This window comes from Mesoplodon mirus (assembly GCF_964341445.2).
Source record: "Mesoplodon mirus genome assembly, chromosome: 15".
In the NCBI taxonomy this organism is placed as follows: Eukaryota; Metazoa; Chordata; class Mammalia; order Artiodactyla; family Ziphiidae; genus Mesoplodon; species Mesoplodon mirus.
In genome coordinates this window covers 43,055,525-43,077,002 of record NC_138991.1, presented here as the reverse complement: position 1 = coordinate 43,077,002, position 21,478 = coordinate 43,055,525, and the positions used below count along the sequence as shown (strand labels likewise).

At 54.8% G+C, this 21,478-nt stretch overlaps 1 protein-coding gene across 1 annotated transcript; it reads right to left on the bottom strand.

The window, feature by feature from the left end:
• Positions 1-687: 687 nt before the first annotated feature.
• On the bottom strand, positions 688-18,209 carry STX1B (syntaxin 1B; the record flags this gene model as incomplete). Its single annotated transcript, XM_082645875.1, has 10 exons — positions 688-3,090; positions 3,346-3,456; positions 3,558-3,695; positions 5,600-5,673; positions 5,855-5,963; positions 6,369-6,442; positions 8,950-9,024; positions 9,113-9,212; positions 9,411-9,485; positions 18,180-18,209. The coding sequence occupies 10 exons, from the start codon at positions 18,207-18,209 to the stop codon at positions 3,010-3,012; spliced, it is 867 nt and encodes a 288-aa protein (XP_082502001.1). The 3' UTR covers positions 688-3,009.
• Positions 18,210-21,478: the final 3,269 nt, after the last annotated feature.

The following is a 21,478-nucleotide window of genomic DNA, read 5'->3' as shown; positions in this document are numbered from 1 at the left end:
GCAGGGGCTCATGTCAGCAAACACGGCTATATCACGTGACACGCCAGCGACACAGAAACGCCAACGCACACGGCTGCACAGCAGGCGGGGGTGGGGGAGGAGGGAGCCGGGGGCCACCCATCTTGTCCTCTGCGGGGCAGGCTGGGGGTGGGGCAGGGTGAATGCATAGAACACATCATGTACGCACGCTCGAGGCGTGGCAAGAGCGTGCATCAACCCACAGGCACATGGGACGGACACGCAGTGTGCTTCGTGAGAGGCAGGGGGAGGGAGAAAGGGGGAGGGGAAGCAGCGAGCCCTGGCCAGGTCCGGGGCCACCCACGGGGCACACAGGGGCTTGATGGTTGTAGGTGCTTGGCGGGCGGGCAGCACACACTTGTCTGAGAACATGCAAGAGACACCAGCCCCCAGACAACATTCCAGGACACATACAGACACGGCAGCCAACAAGCAAACACATCATGTGATGTGTGGGACTTAGAGAAGCTGGGGCAGAACAGACCCTCAGGGATGCTCTGGTCCATCTGAGGCCCAGAGATGGGCAGCTATGGGCCTAATACCAGTCAAGGAGACAGTCGCACCACTCCAGCCAAGGCTCCACCCTTCTCCTTGTGGCCCCAAGGCTGCTGGAATTCCAGAAATGCCTGGTATGAAAGGGTATCCTGGCTGGACGGCAGGAAGGAAAAAGGCTGGGGTGGGGGGTGCTGGGGCCTGCTCTGACGTCCCCAAAGAAGCCTGAGTGGGAGCAGGAGGGCTGCAGTCAGATACGGGGGCACACTTCCCGTCCTGACAAAGGACACTGTGGGAATGGACAGCCCACCTTGGAGGTTACATACATATATATATATTGGCCACACACAGGCAGGGCCCAGCCAGGTAGGGAAGAGGTTGGCTATCTGAGCTGGGGTGGGAGTGGGGTATTATGTTCCAGAAGGTCACATCTGCACTGTCTCTCTCTCACACATACACGCTTCACATGAAGAGGGACTCCAGGAAACGATCTGCACACACACCAAAGCCCTCCACCCTGTGCACACGGATGTCGGACCCCAAGGCAGGGCGCATTCCTGTACTTGTGTGTTCAATCCTGTATATGTGGGTCCGTGTTCCTGGGCCAGTGGAGTGGGAGGCTTCTAACACTGTCCTTTGCCCACATACCTCCCACCTGCCACCCAACGCACAAACCCACTCATGCATATGTTGTCTACGCAGCAAGGGAGGAGCTGGCCTCTTCCTCACCATCAGAAACTCAGGCCCGTGTCCCACCCTCAGTCTCAGCCTGCAGGGGAACAGCTATTGGTGACATTTCAGCAGGAGATGTGTCCAGGGCATGGGCCCCAGGACTTAGCCCACTCCAGTACGTCGGAAATAAACAGTTCCCTAAATCCAAGTTTCCTGAGGCAAAGGCCAGAGCATCAGATGGGGCGGTGGGGACCATCGCTGGCCTCTCTCAGTTCTGAGGTTAGTGCTCAAGAATGTTCTCATTTCTGAGAGCCTGGGGCAGCCCTTGACATTCCAGTGATCAGTAATGTTTCCCATCAATAGCCCTTCCGGGAGGCATTCATGTGCAAACGAGTGCCCGCCTGAACAGGCACCGTGCCAGCGTCAGCATATGCCAGCTCCTGTGTGCATGTGTGTGCCTGGGTGTGGCCTCATCTGCCGTGGCGGGTGGGAGCACACTGAGGTGTCCCAGCTTCCACATGTGCAGGCCTATCTGACCGAGAAAGATAAGCACATGGGCATGTATGCACAGGGGATCCAACCACGCAGGGCAGGAAGCTGCAGTTGCACAATGTTGATGTAGCAGTGTGTGGCCACACCAGATAGCGGCCAGCAGCTCTGGGGAGAAAGGGAGGGGGCAAATAATCTGGATAGACAAACCTGGATGGGGCACAGGTCCTTGAAGGTAAACGTGTGTGTATAATACACAGGGGGGTAGAAACACACTACGTAGAAATCCTCTACACACACACACACACACACACACACTTGCGCAGGCATACTCTAGATAGCATAGAAATATAGATTTCTGTGCCCACCCAAAACAGGTGTCCAGTGCAAAATGTGGAGGGCTCTGTCTCAGGAGAAGACCTACTGACACTTCAGGCACATCCTAGACACACACACACACACACACACACACACACACACGTCCCTCACATCACCTATTGGGGGAAATGCACATGGATATACAGGCCAAGCTAGGTTATTGACATGTGTATGCTTCTACTCGCCTCGACTGAACTCCACACACACACACACACGTGTTCCCCAGGACACGTCAGCCCCAGGGTGACTAAGCCAGGAGGGTTTGCTCAACATCACGCTGGGGTGTCTGTCATGGCCTGTGTGTGTATTGTGCCCGGATCCTCTGGGAATGTTAGTGTGAGCCTCTGTACACTCACAACCTGCCCCATCTGTAGCAGACATGGGGGAGGGGGGGTGTCAGTGGAGGAGGTGCTGTTACATTGAATTTAAACACTCAAACACAAAATTCCACGTACGCAAACTGTGTGTCCACGGATCTGTGGCGCCACACACACACAGACACACACACACACACACCCCTATTCACAGAAGAGTGGGGCTTGATGGCTGCTGTGTCACACTCGGCCACAGTCTACACAACAACCCAGGGGAAGGGGGAAAGCTCAGACAACACACAGACTTGAGGTGGGGGCCAGAAAGGGCGATTTGGTGCTTCTACACACATCTACACACGTACACACACACACGCTGGGGAGTCCACACGTCTCGAGCATGTGCCGGCGGCATGCATGTTGGTGTGCACGTGTAATCACGCCTGCTGCTATCTACGTGCGGGGCGGGGGGTGGTCCATGGCGGGGGGAGGTCCAGGGACTCCAGGGTCTGACGGGCGGTAAAGGTTGCGGGTGCTGCCCGGGTCTGTCTTGGGGGTGAGCCTGGAGCAGGGGATGGAGTGAAGGGGTGGTGGGGGTATTGCTCCCGATGTAGTGGGGAAGGGTCTGGGAGGGACAGGGGTGGGGGGCCTATAAGCCCAGCGTCCCCCCAATGGATGACGCCAAGACCACCCCCAGCACCACACAGCAAATGATGATCATGATTTTCTTCTGCAGGCAGGAAGGGCGATAGGGAGGGAGGAGACAGAGAGACAGAGAGGTAAAGAGACAGACAAACGACAGACAGATGGGGAGGAGGGTGTGAGGAAAAAGAAGAGGGGAGAGAAAACAGAAAAAGGAAGAGGTCAGAACCAGAGATAAGGCCTCTCGCGGGATTTCATCACTCACCTCAGCCCTGGCCTGAGCCCAGCCCCGCCCGCTTGGCTCCAGCCCACCTGCTCCACAGGCCCGCCTGCCCCGGCTCACCCTCCGGGCCTTGCTCTGATATTTCACAGCTTTCTTGGTGTCAGACACGGCTCGCTCCACGTAGTCCACGGAATGTTCCACGTTGTACTCAATGCGGTCAATCATTTCGCCCTGCAGAGGATACATGCATAGGATGGGGTGGGAGCTGGGCTGGAAGAGGGGATCCCGGGGACCCGGGTGAGGTTCCCCGAGGGCTGTGGCAGAGGCAGTACCTGGCTCTCCACAAGCATGGCCATGTCCACAAACATGTCGTGCAGCTCACGGATGCTGGTTTCCAGTTTGATGATCTCGTTGTGCCTCGTCTCGATTTCATTCAGCGCCTGTTTTGTCATCTGTGAGTCCATTTTGATCTAGGGTGAAAGGGGAGGGGCAAGGGGGAAGAGGGAGGAGAGCTACAGACCACCCTTCACTCCCGGAAGAGCTTGGATTCTGCAGCCAGAGCGTCTGGGTTCGAATCTGGCTGGCGTTCACTAGTTGTAACCATGGGCAAATTGTTTAACCTCTTCAGGCCTCAGTTTCCCCACCTAGAAAATGCAGATACCTCACACCTCACAAGGTTGTGTGAAGATTAAGTGAATGACTATGTGCGTATCAATTAGAATAGTACCTGGCACACAGGAAGCACTAAAGAGACATTTGTTAAATTACAAGAAGGAAAACTTGCCCTGAGCCCGCCATCTCAGCCCAGGGCTGTCTCTATCACACACACCAGGGAGGCCCTGGGAAGGGAGACAGGGGTCCTGGACCCCTCTCAGGATTGGGGGCCACCATCTGGTCAAAGGCAGACAGGATAATGGAAGGGGGACACAGCAGAGAGTGGCAAGCAGAAAAGGAGGCCCAGATGAGAAGGCAGTGTGCCCTGGAGCCCCCATGATATGGGCCGGGGGAGAAATAATAAGGAAATGCTCTGCAGCCCTCAAGAGTCAGTGGGAGAGAGACTCTAACCCATAGTCAGATATACCTCCTCCCCACGGAAGCCAGATCACTCACTTTCCAAACCACTCACTGTTTAGACCACATCCAGACACTCTTCTGCTCTAAAGCCCTCCAAGACTCCCCACCATCCACAGGCTACACACCTTTACCTTAGCAGTCAAGGCCCCATCTCCCTTTCTGTCCTCATCTCCCCAAATCCTAAGAACCCAAATCATCCAATGGCTCTTTGGCAAGTGGTCCACTCGCCCTGTTTTTGTTCAGTCTGTCCCCTTTGTCTGGAATGTCCTTTGCCCATCTCCCCGTGTCCAAATGCTCCCTGTCTCTTAAGGCACACAACTCAATGCCACCTCCCCCAGGAAGCCTTTCCCGACCCTAGAAGTTAACTACTACCTTAGGGCCTGTCTACATCTGGCTCAGCCCTCAGGCAAGGTACCGACCACCCCTGCATCGTAATGATGGTGGGTTAACTGACAGGGATCAGCTCTATCCCCTTAGAACCACTCACCAGGTTTCCCTCCATTCTCAGACAGACTGACAGCCTGGGCAGAGCTGCTTGGGAGGGCTCCGGGCTAACTGGCCCATTATCAATTTGCTCAAAGCTAATTTAACAAAGATCAATTCTCTAAATAGCAATTTGCTGAAAACTGCTAGACAGTCACTGAACATACTTTAATGCTGGTCTAGAAACCTAAACCAGAGTCATTCTGCCACCAGAAGCTGAAAGGGAGACAGAACCTGTCAGCCAGGGCAAAAGTCAAGAAAGAGAAAGAAGAACTACAGTTGGGGAAAGCCCATCTCTTTCACATATAAGATGACAAGTGCAGGGCAGTGTGTAAAACTTCAGCAAAACTAAAACTGATTTTTTAGAAAACCTTCAAAATGTAGGCAAATTAGTCATTTGGTGAAATGACCCGCATCACTAGGGAGAAGTGTATCTTAGCACTGAAGAGTCCTGACTGCGGATTCAGATCCTTGCTCTGCCTGTAGCTGTGTGACCTCAGCAAGCCATTTAACCTTTTTGGATCAGATTACCTCATCTGTGAAACACGACTCCCTCAGAGGCTTGTGGTGAGGATTAAAGGAGTTTAGCAGGTAAATGAAAATAGTTCAGTGCTTAGAACGGTGCCTGGCACCTCACTGTTTGCCATTTTTATGAGGATACTTCCTGCTCTGCCCTCATGGAATTCCCCAGTTCCAGGTTCAGACTTCCCGATGCTTGTTATTTCAGGGCGGACTTAGGACCTTGAGTTCAGTCTACGCTTCGGAAGGAAACGCGAATGTTTCCCCAAAACAGACCCCACCCCCACGCGGGGCTCACATCATCAGTGAAGATGGCCAACTTCCCACTCTCCAGCATGTCTTCCAGTTCTTCGTTGGTCGTGGTCCTTCCAGCTGTGGGGAGAAAGGACCCCCTGCTCAGCGACTGGGCCAGCCTGGACGCCTAAGGTGGTGGGATGTGGCAGGGACCCAGGAGCCCACCCTCCCATCCGGCCTCAGGCCAAGAGTCCCCAGGGGCCTGGAAGGAGTATGAGACAGGTCTGGGGAGTTTGCCGGGGGGAGATGTCACACGCACTGATCTCCAGCTGCCTCTGGATCCGGTCCTTGCAGCGGTCCCGGTACTTGGACTGGGTCGCGTTATATTCAGTCATTACCTCCACGAACTTCCGGGAGAGTGTGGAGTGCTGCGGTGGGGGGCACAGACACATCAGGAGGCAGGGAGCAGAGACCGTGGAGGGATGGAGTGGGCGGGAGGGGCTGAGTTAGCCTACGGCCCCTTCTTCAGCTCATGCCACGATCCCAAGCCCTCGCAAGTGTGCAGTCCCATACCCCAGCACCCCCATCCTACGCCCAAGCCAGCCAAGGCCGGGCTAGGGCACTGAGATGTAGCCGGGTTCCGACCTCCGCTGTAGTCCCGCCCCAAGCCCCGCCCCTGCCCAGGCTCCCCCTTGGCCACGCCCCACGCTAGTGCCTGCTCTGGCCCGCCCACGCCCAACAGGCAGGGCTCCAGCCTGGGCCCCTCCCCTGTCCGGTCCAGTGTGGTTTGGTCCCGGGCCCGACCCTGACCGTGCCTGGCCGCTGCCTCCTACCTGGGTCTTGCGGATGCGCAGGTCCGCCGAGGAACGATTTAGCCCCTCCTCCTGTTCAATGCTTTGCTCGATCGCTGCAGGAGAGAGGACACAGTGACGGGAGGGCGGGAGACCCGGTGCATGTGGGGCGGGGGTCTGGGACATATGAAGGGTGGACACCCCGAGGCAGGCCCCCCAGGCCCGTCAACGGATGCCATACCCAGGCGAGGGCAGACAGTAAAGACTCTAGGGTGGGGAGGCAGAAGGCCAGCGGATAAAGGGACCAATGTTTGAGGGGGCCTGGAAACCAGGTAGGAGGGGATATTGAGGGTCAGTCGGTCACCAGACAGAAGGGGGCTATTTGCTCTGGTGGAAGGATTGCATCTTGGAAAGTCCCACAGCTGTAACTCCTGCCCAGCCCCCCAGTCCACATCCCCTGTATGGGGGGCGGGAGAACTCTCTGCTTTTTGCAGCCTTAGAAAAGGGTCAGGAACCCACCCTGGGATTTTTCTGGTGGAGGGCAAGCACTTTCAAGTGGGTCAGGTTCTAGTGGCCGCCCTTTCCTTGGAAAATTCTAGGGTAAGTGGATGGATGTTCCAACAGAGAAAATAGCTCCCCCCTGCCTTACAAAGTGATCCCTGTCCCAGGAATCCCCACTTCTAAAGGATGTTCTGGAAAAGCATACAGATTAACTGGGATTACTGCTTCTAGATCATGCACTCCCCACACTTATTCAGATTTTCTAAAAAAGAGCTTGAGGGTAAGATCTACTGTGCTCGGAAAATGCAGCAGGGATGAATCACCAGGCCCTCTCAGACCTGGAAGAGCCTCCAGGCCACTCCCGATAACATTGCTTCTCCGTTCCTGGCAGCGGTGGAGGTACGGTGCTGGATGGCACCCCAATGCTCCCCCGCCAGCGATGGCGGGCCAGTGACTGAGTGACAGCTCTGGCCCAGATCTTTATGGGAAAAGTCCAGAAACACACACCCAGGAATGCTGGAATCTCTGGCCCAGACTGGGACCCTGTTGTCAGACTTGGGGCTGGGGCCAAGCCCAGGAGGAAGGGATCCTTTACAGGGTCTTATTGACTTCTTACAGTAATCCTGGGAGTTCAGTGATAGCAGTCCAGGTTTCAGACTAGAAACTGAGGTTGAAATAGAGAAAATAACTCATTCAAGGTCACACACAATGCCGGAGCTCATGCCACCACAGAGCTGGAGAAAGATGGAGAAGATGATCTCTCTTTTTCTGGAGCTCTGGAGGGTCAGCTCCTCTGAGCCACTGCCACGTTTCCTAGCTTCTTTCTTGGTCTATTCCTGAACTCCTAAACCATACAGCCCTCCTCATGGTCTTAGAAAGAGTGTTAATGTCAGAGCTCAATGGGCTCAAAGAAATTGCTGAGCCCAGGGATTTTTAAACTTGTGTCCCACGGAACCCTGCTTCTGAGAAGGAACCTCAGAGGGGTCTGTTGCTGGGAGTGATGAGGAAGCTAGGCAGGTAGGGCTCTGGGTCTCCCAACCCCAGGTCAGCCAGAACAGCCTGACTTTTATATGTTGTATGTATTGGAATTTGGGGTAAGATTTCACTTAGGAAAAAAAGATTTTGCTACCCAAAATCAAAAACAAACAACAACAACAAAAACATCTAGCTTTGAAATTGCTTTAGTAGTTCTTACTCTACTGATGAGGAACTGAGGGTAGGGTACTTGTTCAGAATGAGCTGGTGATGGAAGTGGGCTCCCTCTGTCTGGATTTGCAATCAGTGTGCTCCCAGTTTGGATCATTTTGCTTTCTAGCACGCTCTCCTGAGTGCAAAGGGCTTAAAGATCAGCACTGGAGGCTCACATATGGCCTCCTGTTGAGTCCAGGAGGGCACGAAGTCCCTGTCCTCATCTCTCTGGACCAAGGTCATTGTGCCCAGGGCCAGGCATCTGACATGACTCCTTTCCCCCAAAGCCCAGCAATGTGCCTCAAGGTGCTCGGCAAATGTTTTCTGATGCTGAATTACCATGAGCATACAAATTAGCATCATGGTAACACTGCTATTCCCCTGGCACCAGCAGACAAGGAGGTTCCCAACCCACAGTGATTTGGGGGAAGGTGGTTATTACCAGCACCCAAGTCCTTAAATTAGAGTGAATACATGAGCATTTGGCAAGTCCCTCCTGAAAGTTTGCCAGCCCCTGATGTCAGCCACACAGTCCAATCTGTCCTGCGCTAAGGATACCAATTCAGAAGCATTTGCTGAGCCCACCTACTGGGTGCTTAGCGCTATGTCCGGCAACTGTTCTGGAGAAATGAGGCCTTCGTGAAATTAAACCCACCTGGAAGACTGTATTTTCCTGGTGGACCTTCCTGCTGATGGAACCAGCAGAACTCAGATGCAATTTGGACAGAAAGCCTCCTCTCTGTCATTTCCCTGTCATGTCTGTATCTTTCTCCAAGGCATCTGGAGCAAGTTGGGAAATCTCGGGTTTTATGCTTTCTCAGTGTTTAGGAATCTGGCTCCTGGAAGTCTGCAGACATTCCTCATAGAGAGGCCTGTTTAGTCCAATGGAGGGCAGAGTTTTTTTCCTCCTTAGGCAGGGGATGGCATTCCTCACCTTTCAACTTGGATCGAACCTTGTTGGCCGTCTTCTTGATGTCTGCAGTGAGGTCCTCCAGCTCCTGTTTGGTCTCTGAGGGGAGGGGAGGGGCGGGTGAGATGTCTGGGTGGGACCCCAGACGCCTGCCCGCAGCCCCCAGCCACCCGGCAGCAGCACTTACTCTCATCCGGGTTGGGGGCGGCCAGGATGGCACTATGCTGTTTTTTCACTTGTTCCACATCCTCTGAAAGCTTCTCAATGCAGCCCCGGATCTCTTCCACCTGGGGCAGCAAATCGGCTATACCCAGCCAAGTCGTCGGGCCAGACAAAGGGATTCAGGGGGCTCAGTCAGGGTTCAGGGAAACGGGCCAGACCCAGAGGGGTTGGTAAAAGGCCAAGGGGATGGAGGAGTAGAGAGCAGGGTGGGGGCCGGGGGCCGGGGAGAAGGAAGTTGTTGGCTGGGGGCCAGGTTCTGTTACCTGTTCAAAGAACTCATCCATGAAGTGGTCCCGGTCCACATGGACCACCTCCTCCTCATCATCGCTGTCTTTTGCCTGGGAGGCAAAGAAAGGCAGTTTGTGCGCAATCCCGATGCTCCCAGCTCTGGGCTAGGAGCGGGGGTTCTGGGAAGGGTCACATGCAGGGGGCCAGGGCACCAAGCAGTCACAACGAATACTGGGTGTCTTGTGGCACAGAGTCCCGGAGGCCGGGTACCTTGACAGTCCAAAGGACACCTTGGAGGGAATTAGCCAAAGGCACCGTTTCAGGGGTAGACGTGGTCCTGTGAGTGCAGTCACCCTGGAGGTGGGTGGCGCTCTGGACAGATGCTTTAACCAACCAGTATGGAAGTATTTCGATATTGTAACAACCAGCTAAATGTCAGCCTTGCAGTAACTGGCTCTGGGCTGCGAGAAGGGGTCTGGAATAGCGTCCCAGGAGCCTGACCCCCCCTCCACCATCCCCCCAGCCGCTCCTGCCAGGCTTCAATTTGCTCCCTTCTCTTCCCCTCTAGCCTCCAACGCGACCAGCCACGTCCCCTATGCAAGGTCACTTCACTGCCAGTGGCAGGCGCCAAGTTAAGCAAGCAGTCGGCCAGGGGAGGGCTGGATGAGAGACACAGTCAGCACCCCGACCTCCCTCCTCCCACCCACTCTCTTCCCCTCTCCCCCCTCTCCTCCGTGTATTCACTTGCTTTCATCCAGCCTCTTCCAACTTCACACCCACCTACTCTCACTTGCTTGGATTTCCCAGTTGCAACCTGCAGCTGCTCAGCCCTCCACCCCCAGGGCTCAGAGACACAAGGGATTTACCCACCCACACCGCCACTGCTGCCACCAGACAGGCCAGTGACATAGACAGAAGGGCTGACACACAAGGCACACAGAAATAGGCCCACTGACACCCACACAGACCCACAGCAAAGCTGCCTGCCGACATATGTGGACACACAGACGTGCAGCGGCCCCTCTGCCCCCAGGGACATTCGGGAGGGCCCTCTGGGGCTCTTCTCCCAGCCTCTCTGAGCATCCGGTCTGCACACTCACTCAGAGCTGGGAAGGAGGAAAGGGGGTTAGGAAGGGCTCCACAGTGCTCCAAACTCCAGTCTCAAGACTCTGCTCGGGACAGAAGTCTGAGGGCAAAAGCTGAGCCCATCAAGCTTAATTACATCTGGGGCCCTAATCAGCCTCCATGGAAACTTAAAACAGTTCACCCTGGGCTTCCCTGGTGGCGCAGTGGTTGAGAGTCTGCCTGCCGATGCAGGGGACGCGGGTTCGTGCCCCGGTCTGGGAAGATCCCACATGCCGCGGAGCGGCTGGGCCCGTGAGCCATGGCCGCTGAGCCTGCGCGTCCGGAGCCTGTGCTCCGCAACGGGAGAGGCCACAGCGGTGAGAGGCCCGCGTACCGCAAGAAAAAAAAAAAACAGTTCACCCTGATTTCCAGAAAAAACCGAGCCAAAACTCAGACAGAATCTCATGACCAGAGCCTGAATGAAATCAAGATGGGATCCACACAGCGTCTAGCGGGGGGTATTGCCATTTGGGATCTAAAGAGAAGAGCAGAGCTTGAACAGGGCCTTGACAGGGTCCGAGCAGATCGCAGACAGGACCTGACAGAAACCAGACAGCTCGGACCGAACCAGACTCCGCGCAGACAGATCGCAGACAGATCAGATCAAACCTAGACAGGGCCAGATGGGACCTAGATGTGATCTAGACAGCCAAGTGAACTTGGAATCAGAGGGGCCTGACAGCACCCCGAGGAACCGTGAGCACAGAGACGTCCAGGTGGACCCTCTCGAAGGTACCCCAGCTTGCCACCCAAGCCCGGCTCAGATGGCCCCCAGGGATCCTCCCCTCGCCATGTTGGGGAATACCTTCAGCACTTCCATTTAAGCTCCAAATATCTCCCAGGAAAGGGAGGCTCTTCTTTCTCTGCCCACCAGTAAGACATGCCAGGCTGCAAGAAAGAGCCCAGACAGGAAGCCAGCTGTTCTAGCCTCCATTTGAGCTGCCCCCAGAAGGAGGGGTGGTACCAGGTGGGGCTTGGGGACCCTGATGAGACTTCTGGCTTCTCATGCTTCCACCTGACCCGGAATCACACCAACAGACCTTGGCTCCATGAGGCTCTGGGATGCTCGGCTCATCTCTGAGGACCCACAGGCCTCCCATGATGTTCTGTCCTCAAAAAGCCAGTTGCCTCACGAGATTCCCCTTCCCCTAGAGCCAACCTGCAGCTGCTCAGCCCTCCACCCCCCAGGGCTCAGAGACACACAAGGGATTCACCCCCCCACGCCGCCACGCCGCCTCTGTCCCTTCTCTGCCTTCAAGCACTTGGCCCTCAGCTTGGCTGCCCACAGGTCATGAGGCCTCTCACTGGCCCAGGTATCTGGGAACTTTCCTGTTCTCTCTTTCCCCTCCCCAGGCTGACTTTAGACTTCCTCAAGTCTCATTTCTCTCCCTCTCTCCTTTGGTTCCCAGGGCCAGATCCCTGATTCTGCCCTGGGGCGTCCCTGGCTGCCTGTTTACTTGCCCTTGAGAGAGGAGGAAAGGTAGAGTGCCCAAGGATGACTTAGTTGGTGTAATAATTACAGACAGCTGACAGCTAAAGTTCTCTCCATTTGACAGACACTTTTACATCTATAATCTCTTCTGATCCTCACTACCATAGCCCTCGAAAAAAGCTGTCCCCATTTCACAGATGAGGGGAACAGGAGGTCTGAGGGGGAAGAGGAAATGGACTTGCTCAAGGGCACCCAGGCTGAAAGGGGCCAGGAAATCAGAGACATCTAAGACATGCCTCCTCCCGTAGTCCCTCCTTTCTTTCTTTCTTTATTTTTTTTTTTTTTTTTTTTTCTTTTTGGCCTCGCTGTGCAGCATGCGGGATCTTAGTTCCCTGACCAGGGACAAACCCGTGCCCCCTGCATTGGGAGCGTGGAGTCTTAACCACTGGACCACCAGGAAAGTCCCTCCCATAGTCCCTTCTGAGGCTTGAGACCAGGCTGCCTCCTACTGGCCACTCTGCCACCAGAGATTTCCCTTCTCAGGTCCCCTCCTGACAAGGCACAATCTGGGCGAGGCTCTGCGCCCCGAAAACCTAGCAAAATACTAGCGTGTGATAGCACCTTTGGCCTAGGTCTTGCATTCTTGTTATCTCATTTAAGCTTCATTAAAACTCTGTAAGGACCATTGGTCAACATAACTATAATTGTGGAACACATGTACACAGCATTTGATAACGTGCTGGGCACTGTTCTAAAGCATACTGCATTTATTTATCCACTTCATTCTTACAATAGCTGCCTTTTATAGATAGGGAAACTGAGTCACAGAGAGGCTAACGAGCTTGCCCAGGTCAGCAGCTGGAAGGCCACATGCCTTCTTCCCTCTGAGTTTCAGTCTCTGCATTTGCTGAATGGCGAGAAAGTCCTCCCTAAATGGTGGGCAGAAGGAGCCAGTGAGACGAGGCAGTAAAAATGCCTGATGCTGCCTGAGAGAGTAAGAGCTCAGGGAGGCTTGGCTGTTACCCACTGCCTCTCCCATGTTACAGATGAGGAAACCGCCTCAGAGAGGTTGCCTGACCCTGCCTAAGGCTTCACAGGAAATAAGGCCAGAGGTGGGACCTGAACTGTCGTGGTGCTAAATCTCAGGCTCTTTCCCTTCTCTCTATTCCTTCCTGGCCCCTAAAGAGTCTGCTCTGCTGTATCCTCAGTACCACTGAACTCCTGTGGCTGGGACAGAAAACCAGTAAGACGTGCCAGTCTGCAAGGAAGAGCCCAGACAGGAAGCCAGCTGTTGTAGCCTCCATTTGACTTGCTGTGTGACTCTCAGACCCTCTCTGGGCCCCGGCTTATCTGTGAAATGGGTGGGCCCTCCCTGCTCTGAGGTGTGTGTGTTTCATAATGAGCATGGCCTCCATTTCTGGAAGAAGCTGGCCAGCCTAAAAGAAAACAGGCTGAGGGCAAATGAGACTACCTCAGAAAAGATGACCAAATGTGCTCCCATCCACTATATGGACAATTCAAGCCTCAGTTTCCTCCTGTGCGAAATGAAGAAAGAAAGAATCATATATACCCGACAAGCAGGTAGCAATTACCATGCGTCGGGCTCTGTTACAAGTGCTTTGCATTTCTCGTTTAATCCTTACAGCCACTCACTCCATGAAGTAGATACTCTTCTTATTCCCATCTGATGGATGAGGCAGAGAGAGATTAAGTAATTTGCCTACAATCATACAGCTGATGGGGTGCTGACAGGATGGTGCTTCATTGGAACCCAGGCACACTGCTCTTTACGGATTGCCAGCTCCTCAAGCGCTCAGGAGGATGATATGGGAGACCGTGGAGGCCCTGGGCACCTTCTGGAACCACCTTGACGAGAGGGGGCATCAGATCCAAGCCTCTAGCTTCAGTCCTTCCCCATCAGAGACACCGGAGGTCTTCATAGGAGTGTCAGTGGCGGGGAGACAACATAGACAGATGCGTGGATGGAGGGAGCGGGACAACGTGAGCCAGGAAATCAACAGAGACAAACGAGAGGGTGACTAAAACAGAGGTGGAAAGAGACTGGAATTGGGTGATAGAAAAGTCAGAGTGGGGACTTCCCTGGCGGTCCAGTGGTTGGGAATCCACGCTTCCAATGCAGGGGCTGTGGGTTTGATCCCTGGTAGGGAAACTAAGATCCCAGCATGCCACGTGGTGTGGCCAAAAAAAAAAAAAAGTCACAGAGAGAGAGTGTGTGTGTGTGTGTGTGTGTGTGTGTAAACACATATGCATGCCCACACATACAACACACACGTGCTCACACCTGCTTCTCAGGGGCATGAGCATCTTCTGATCTAGAGGCAGCAGCCTCTCTCCACCGCACCCCCTGCTTCTGTCCATCTGTCTCCCTGACCCAGGCCTCTGCTCGCTCCCAGCATCCAGCCCAGTCCTCCCACCCCAACCTCTCTCCTCCTCCTTCCCTGCCTTCCCCGACCGACTCCCTTCCTCACCCTCCCTCTGCCCCACTGAGTCCTTCAGTCATCTGACAAATATCTCTGATCAGTGTCCAGTTCTCTTCTGGGTGCTGCGGAGAATACAATGGTGAACAAGACAGGAAGGGGTCCTGCCTCCAAGGAGCTGACATTCCAGGGGAGGGAGACAGACAATGGAAAATGAACAGGACAATTTCAGATGGTGCTACTTAGCAAGAGGGAGATAAAGCAGGAGGTGTGATAGAGAGAAATGGGCATCAAGGAGGACATCTGAGCTAAGGCCTGAGGAGTTAACTGCACCACAATCTGGAGGACACAGAATTCAAGGCAGAGGGAACAGTGTCCAGGCAGAGAGAACAGCATTCAGAAGGACCAGCAAGTGCAAAGGCCCTCAAGCGGGGGGAACGTGATGTGTCTGAATGGCAGAAACAAGCCCCACGCAGCTGGGGGATACCAACCCATCACCCAGGGTTCTCCTGGTCTGTGCCCACTCTCCTCAAACACGAGGTGGCCCTTTCCTTCTGCTACGTCAGGTCTGCATTTCTAAAGCGCCTATTGTGCCTATCCCATACCTGAGGGCTACACCTGGGACCCAGTCCCTGCCCTCAGGGTGTATGACTTGTCCTAGAACAGCCTCGTTTCCACCCAACCTCAAATTCCAGCCTCCCTCACCTCAGGCCTCCCCCCACCCACTTCCCAGTCTCCCATCCACCCCCACCCCCGCCTTCCCACTCCACAGCTGCTTCTCAGGCTCCGGCCCACAACGGGTCCCCTTGCGGCTTCTCTCTCCCTGCAACCTTCCTCTCCACCTTACTTGCTCCCTTGCTCTCCTCTTCAGCCCCATCCCTGGACCCATTTCTTGGACCCTGGGACACCCATCCAGCCAACTGACTCCCCATCGCAGCCTCCACTCCAGCCCAGTGCCTCCCAGTTGCCAACCACAGGTGCCTGGTGAACTGAAAACAGAAAACCCTGGTTCAACGCTGGCTCCACCATTAACAGCTGTATGACCTTGGGCAAGTCAGGTTACCGCTGTGGCCCTCAATTTACTCCAATAAATTAGGGGTCCCATCTTACCCATCTCAGGGGGCTGATGTGAGACTCAAGAGAAATAAATGAGTCAGCTGTGGAATAACAAACACTCATGGAGCAATGCTGAGCACCAGGCCTCCTTCTAGGTGCTTCCAGCATAATTTCAATCCTCAGGACAGCCGTCTGAAGCAGGTCCCGTATTACTCCCAATTCACACATGAAGAAAGTGAGGACCAGAGAGGTTAAGCAACTTACCCAAGGTCACACAGGAAGTAGCAAAGCTAGGATTTGAACCCAGACAGTCTGACTCCCAAATCTGTGCCCTTGACAGCTATGTGATGAATAGATGTGAAAACCCCTCAGGAACTCAAAGTACTGTTGGAAAAAGACAATCAGGCCCCCTGGGCTGACATCCCCGCCCATCACTGCCTTTCCATCCCTCTCAGCTTCTCAGAGACCCCTTTCCCAGGCTTCCCATACCCTGCCCAGTCTCTCCTGCCTCCCAGCCTCCTCATTCTCAACTCTGGCGGGGAGACGCCCATACTCCCTGTATCTGGAAATTTTTTTTCCGCCCCACACATGCCCTCCCAAATCTCCAGTTTCCCTGAGCCGTGACTAACATCAGAGCCATCAGCATTCACTCAGCCCCCTCTGCCCCTCCACCCCACCTCCCACCTCCCCCAGCTGCTGCCCCCAGCAGCCCCAGCAGACAGGATTCCTCCCCTCTGGGCAGGGGGTCCCTGATCCACTCAGATGAGGACTCCCATCCCCTGCCTTCCCTGCACCCCTGTCTTCGCCTTTTTCCTCCCCCTCTCTCTAATCACACCACAATTTCACCACCACCTCACCCTGACCCACTTTCCATTTCTTGGGATTTTGGAGTCATGGCAGCAGTGGATCTGGGTTCCAATCTGGACTACTCACTTGCTAGCTGTGTGACCTTGGGCAAGTTTCAACCACTGGGCCTCAGTTTCCTTCACTATAAAATGAAGTAGTCTCCCAGTCTCCCTACCTTACCAGGTGAGGGTCTAATGAGATTATGGATGGCAACCTACTTTGGATGAAAACGGGGTCAGAAGGGGAGTTAAGAGCACCAACACTGGAGTCAGCCTGCCCGCTTGCCTTTAATTAGCTGTGTGACTTTGGTCAAGTTACTTAACCTCTCTGGGCCTCAGTTTTCTTATCTATAAAATGGGATAATACTAGTACCAGTCTCCTAGGGTTGCTGTGAGGATCGAAATGAGTTAATATGTATAAAACACTTAGAACAGTGTCTGGCACATGAGTGTTGGTTATTTTTATCACCGTCATTTTCCTGATGTCTAAGCGTATATTCACTCAAAGTTTAATTTAAAAAAATAAACCTTCAAAATTCCCTCCCCCAACCACCAGTTCCTCCTTCCTTCCCACCTGCCAACCCACCTCTCCCAGAGACAACAGTCACTTGCCTCTAAGCCCCTTCCTCTTGTCTTTCTGTAAGCAGGTTCCCCACCCCCAAATCCAGGGGGCTCTCCAAAGACAGAGCTTTTTACCCCCAGTATTGAGACTTCTCTTTCAAAGGCTAAAAAAGCAGAGACGCATATCAACTTGGCAGACGGAAACCCAGATTCCTGTCTGATGTTCCCAGCCACTTGCTTGGTGACCTTGGGCAAGTTCCTGCCCATTGCTGAACCTCAATCTCCTCATCTGTCAAATGGGATAACAACCCCGGGGTAATAACCAATAGGCTCCTGGTGAAGTGTGTCAGGCTACATCAGTTGGGTCTAGTAGTTTATTAACATAACCCCACAGCAGGCTGTCAGCTCTGCCTCCTCGGGGCCCCAGGTCATTTCTACAGCCCTCCACCCCACTGCATCCCCCCAGGCCCAGAAGCCACTCTTATCAAGCCCCCACTCCCCAGCCCCTCCAAATGGCGGCCTTCACTGCAGACACCAGTGCCACCCTCCTCCTCTGTCACCCAAACACAACTAACTGCCTGGCCCGACTCCTGGAGCTGGGCCTCTTCAGGCCTGCAGACCAGAGGCCCACGTCAGCCCGCCCCTGGCAGTTTAGGATGCCCCAGTTCTCCCCAGTGGAGCATGATCCCTGTCATACAGCCCAATTCCATGGCCCTGTGCATGGAACCTCCTCCTGGTCTCCCCTGCAACCCCCTCTCCCACCTCTGGGGTCACCCTATCTCAGGCCCCAGCCCTCTGGCTATCTCCTGAGGCCACCCCTTCCCTCCTTGTCTCTGAGAGGTGCCCCCTCCCCACAGAGAGCAACACACACACACTTCATTCACTGCCAGGTGCTGGCATCTCAGTCAGTCCCAACGTGTGTCCTTCCCCACAGCAGCCCCCAAATCTGGGTCTCACTGGGCTCAGCTTGGCCCAGGAACTGCCCACATCCTTCTAATTCAGCAAATCTGCCCAGCGGATAACAGCACCCTCCAGTTCTCTCCCACACTCACTCTTTCCCATCCCAAGATTAGACCCCAGGGTCCTCCTGGGAATGTAGGGTGTCCAGGGCCCCTGAGACCTCTCCTGCCCCCTTGTGTCTTAATGGCCTCCAACCCCTTCTAGCCACTGTCCCTAAAATGCAGGTTCATTGGAGACATCAGGTGCCTTCACATATTGGGGTGCCCCTGCCACCAACCTCCAGTCTCATCATTTGCCCCCACATCCCAGCACCTCCCCCACTCCACCCCCACGCGCTCCCCAAATACTGGGGTCCCGCCCCCCCATTTTCCCCACCCCCAAGCTCACACTCCGCAGCTCCTGAGTCCGATCCTTCATCCTGCGACGGCTCCTCCTCCTCCTCCTCCTCCTCGTTCTCCTGCCTCTGCTTCTGCTCCCTGCCTCCTGCCTCGGTGCTGGAGTCCTGAGTCTGGGGGCGCCGGCGGGGGGGGCGCCGAGGCCGCTGTAGGGGGACCCGCGGGCGGGGGCGGGGTGAGGGGCGGCGGGCTGAGGGCCGGGCAGGGGCAGGGGCCTGGGCTTGGCTCGGCTCTGCCGGGGCTGCGGTGGCGATGCGGCTGCGGCACAGGCTTGGATGGAGGGATGCGGGAGCTGAAGCGCGGGGGAGGGGGGAGGAGGGAGGTAAGGAGGAAGGGAGGGAGGGGGGAACCGGGAGGGGGCGGGGAGCAGGGGGCATGCGCAGCGCCCGGGGCTGGGGGCGCCTGGGGGTTGTAGTCCGGGGAGGGGGACCCAGGAGGGAGGGAGACTGGAGAGGCCTAGAGGGGGTGGGGAAGGGCAGAGCCACAGAAGCAGGGAGAGATGCGGAGAGACAGAGGAGATGTGGCTGGAGGCACAGGGATGCTGCTGTGGGACGGGGGTGACGGTGGAATGGCAGAAAGAAGGGGTAAGGGAATGAATTAAGGGAACAGCCTGGGGAGAGGAGCTGTGGATCCCTTTACACCAGGAGATATAGATAGATTTTATAGTTTGTGTTTGGGAGTATCTGTGTGAATCTGTGCACGACCACCTCTGTGTGTGTGTCCCTGCGGGAGGCTCTTTGGACACTAGAAATAGCAAGAGTGACCCTCTAGGTGGCTTTTGTGATGCAAGGAATCGGCCAAGCCTGGCTGAGAAGGACATGGGGCTTGTTTTTTTGCACAGCCTTCCCCATTCTAAGTGTGAGAGTCCCCGGACAGTGTGGGTCACAGAGCTCTGCTTGTCTACCTCCAGGGACAGGGTGCTCACCACCTCCGGGGACCTCCTGGCCTATCTTTAGATGGCTCAAAACAAAATTTGTCCTTATTGGGAGGGGAGTTCTGGTCCCCTCGAGGGTCCAAGTACCCTGCCTCCCTCTCCTTAATGCCTGCCTCACCTCTTCCCATCTCCACGTCTTAACGTCACATCAAGTCCTCTACCCCTGCAATGGGGCTTTGGCCTCCAACAGGCCTTGAACCTGCTTCTGCCAAGTTACCCAGTGACCTCCTCTATGCCGAATCCATGGACCACTTGCCAGGCCTCATCCTCCGTGATCGGAGGATATACGACACTGATGACCCCTCTCTTCTTGAAATCCTTCCCACCTTGGCTCCTACCTGCCTCCTGCCTCCCATGCCTCCCATGCCTCCCCCTCCAAACTCTGGATGTTGTTTCCCAGCCTCCTTCCAGACCGCCCACCCCCCTTTCTTCCACATCCCTGCAGCAGCAGGGTTTCCGGGGCCCCCTCCCAGTTTCTCTTCTTTTTTTACCCTGTCACCTCCCCAGGTTCAGCCGCGCCTACATGCCTGCAATATCCACATCTATGCCTGCAAGCCAGGTCCTGCTCCTCAAGGGCAGTACCTGCTGTATGCCTGAGCACTGAGCTGAGCACCAAGAACAGAGACCAAAGATGCACTCGGAGACGTGTGGATCCATAACTATCGTGAGCGAGGCCAGGGCTTTGACGCTGACCACAAAGACTATGGTGGCCTCGCCTTCCCCCAAAGTGCTCTCCATCAAAGAGGGCATCTCCGTCCACCCAGTCACTCAAAGCACACAGAAAGCTGTCCTTGGCTCCCTCCCCGCTCCAAAGAATGCTGCCATGTTCCGAGCATCTGCCAAGTCCCTGGTGCTCCACTGAGTAGCCCCCATAATCCTTCCAACCTCAGGACAGCTACTGCTATTATCCCAAGTACCCAGATCAGGAAACAGGCTTGGAATGGTTAAATAACATTAAAGGACAGGGCTGGGGCTCTTGCCTGCATCTTTTTTTTTTTTTTTTTTTTTTTTTTTTAATAATACCTAACTCAGAAAGTGAGTGGTGATGATCAAGTGAGCTAAAGCATACAAAGCACCTAGAACAATGCCTGACATACAGTTAACTTCCATTAAATGTTAGCTCTGGTTATTTTTATTTATTTATTTATTTTGCAGTACGCGGGCCTCTCACTGTGGCCTCTCCCGTTGCGGAGCACAGGCTCCGGACGCGCAGGCTCAGCGGCCATGGCCCCCCCGGCCCAGCCGCTCCACGGCATGTGGGATCTTCCCAGACCGGGGCACGAACCCGTGTCCCCTGCATCGGCAGGCGGACTCTCAACCACTGCGCCACCAGGGAAGCGCTTGCCTGCATCTTTTTTTTTTTTTTTTTTTTTTTTTTTTTCCTTTTTGCGGTATGCGGGCCTCTCACTGCTGTGGCCTCTCCCGCTGCGGAGCACAGGCTCCGGACGCGCAGGCCCAGCGGCCATGGCTCACGGGCCCAGCCGCTCCGCGGCATATGGGATCCCCCCAGACCGGGGCACGAACCCGTATCCCCTGCATCGGCAGGCGGACTCTCAACCACTGCGCCACCAGGGAGGCCCTTGCCTGCATCTTTTGATTACAAAGCTCATTCTTGTAAGACCACAAGGTTCTAGCCCCTCCCTCAACTGCCAAATCCAGAGCTGTCTCCTGGGTCCCCTCCATCCCCACCGCCCCTGGTCAGTCTAGGGGTGACTGACCTGGGCCATCAGAACAGCCTCCTTTTGGGGAATTCCCTGGCCGTCCAGTGGTTGGTTAGGACTTGGCACTTTCACTGCCATGGCCCGGGGTTCAATCCCTGATTGGGGAGCTAAGATTCTGCAAGCCGTGCGGCATGGCCAAAAAAGAAAGAAAAGAAAAGAAAAGAAAAGAAAGAAAGAAAGAGAAAAGAAAGAAGAAGGAAGGAAGGAAGGAAGGAAGAAAAAGAAAGAAAGGAAGGAAGAAAAAAAGGAAGGAAGGAAGGAAGGAAGAAAGAAAGAACAGCCTCCTTTCTGGTCTTCCCGCCTGCAGCCCTTTTCCTTCACGTCCAGTTTTCTACCCGGGTGCTAGTGTGATTACCCCCCAAAGAAATGAGATAAAATCAGTCCCCTACATCAACAAAGTCAACGCCCCACAACTTCCTGGATTACACTCAATAGCTGCTCTGGCATTTGGTCCCCATCACCTCATCTCTCCTACCACTTCCCTCCCTGTTCCATGGACCCCAGGCCTTAACGACACCAAGGAATCATGGACCCCAAACACCTTGGAGTCTTTTGCTGTGTCTTTTCCTCTGCCCAGTACACTGTTTCGTCCCTTCATTGATAGTCAGCCTTCTCATCCTTCAAGACCTAGTTCAA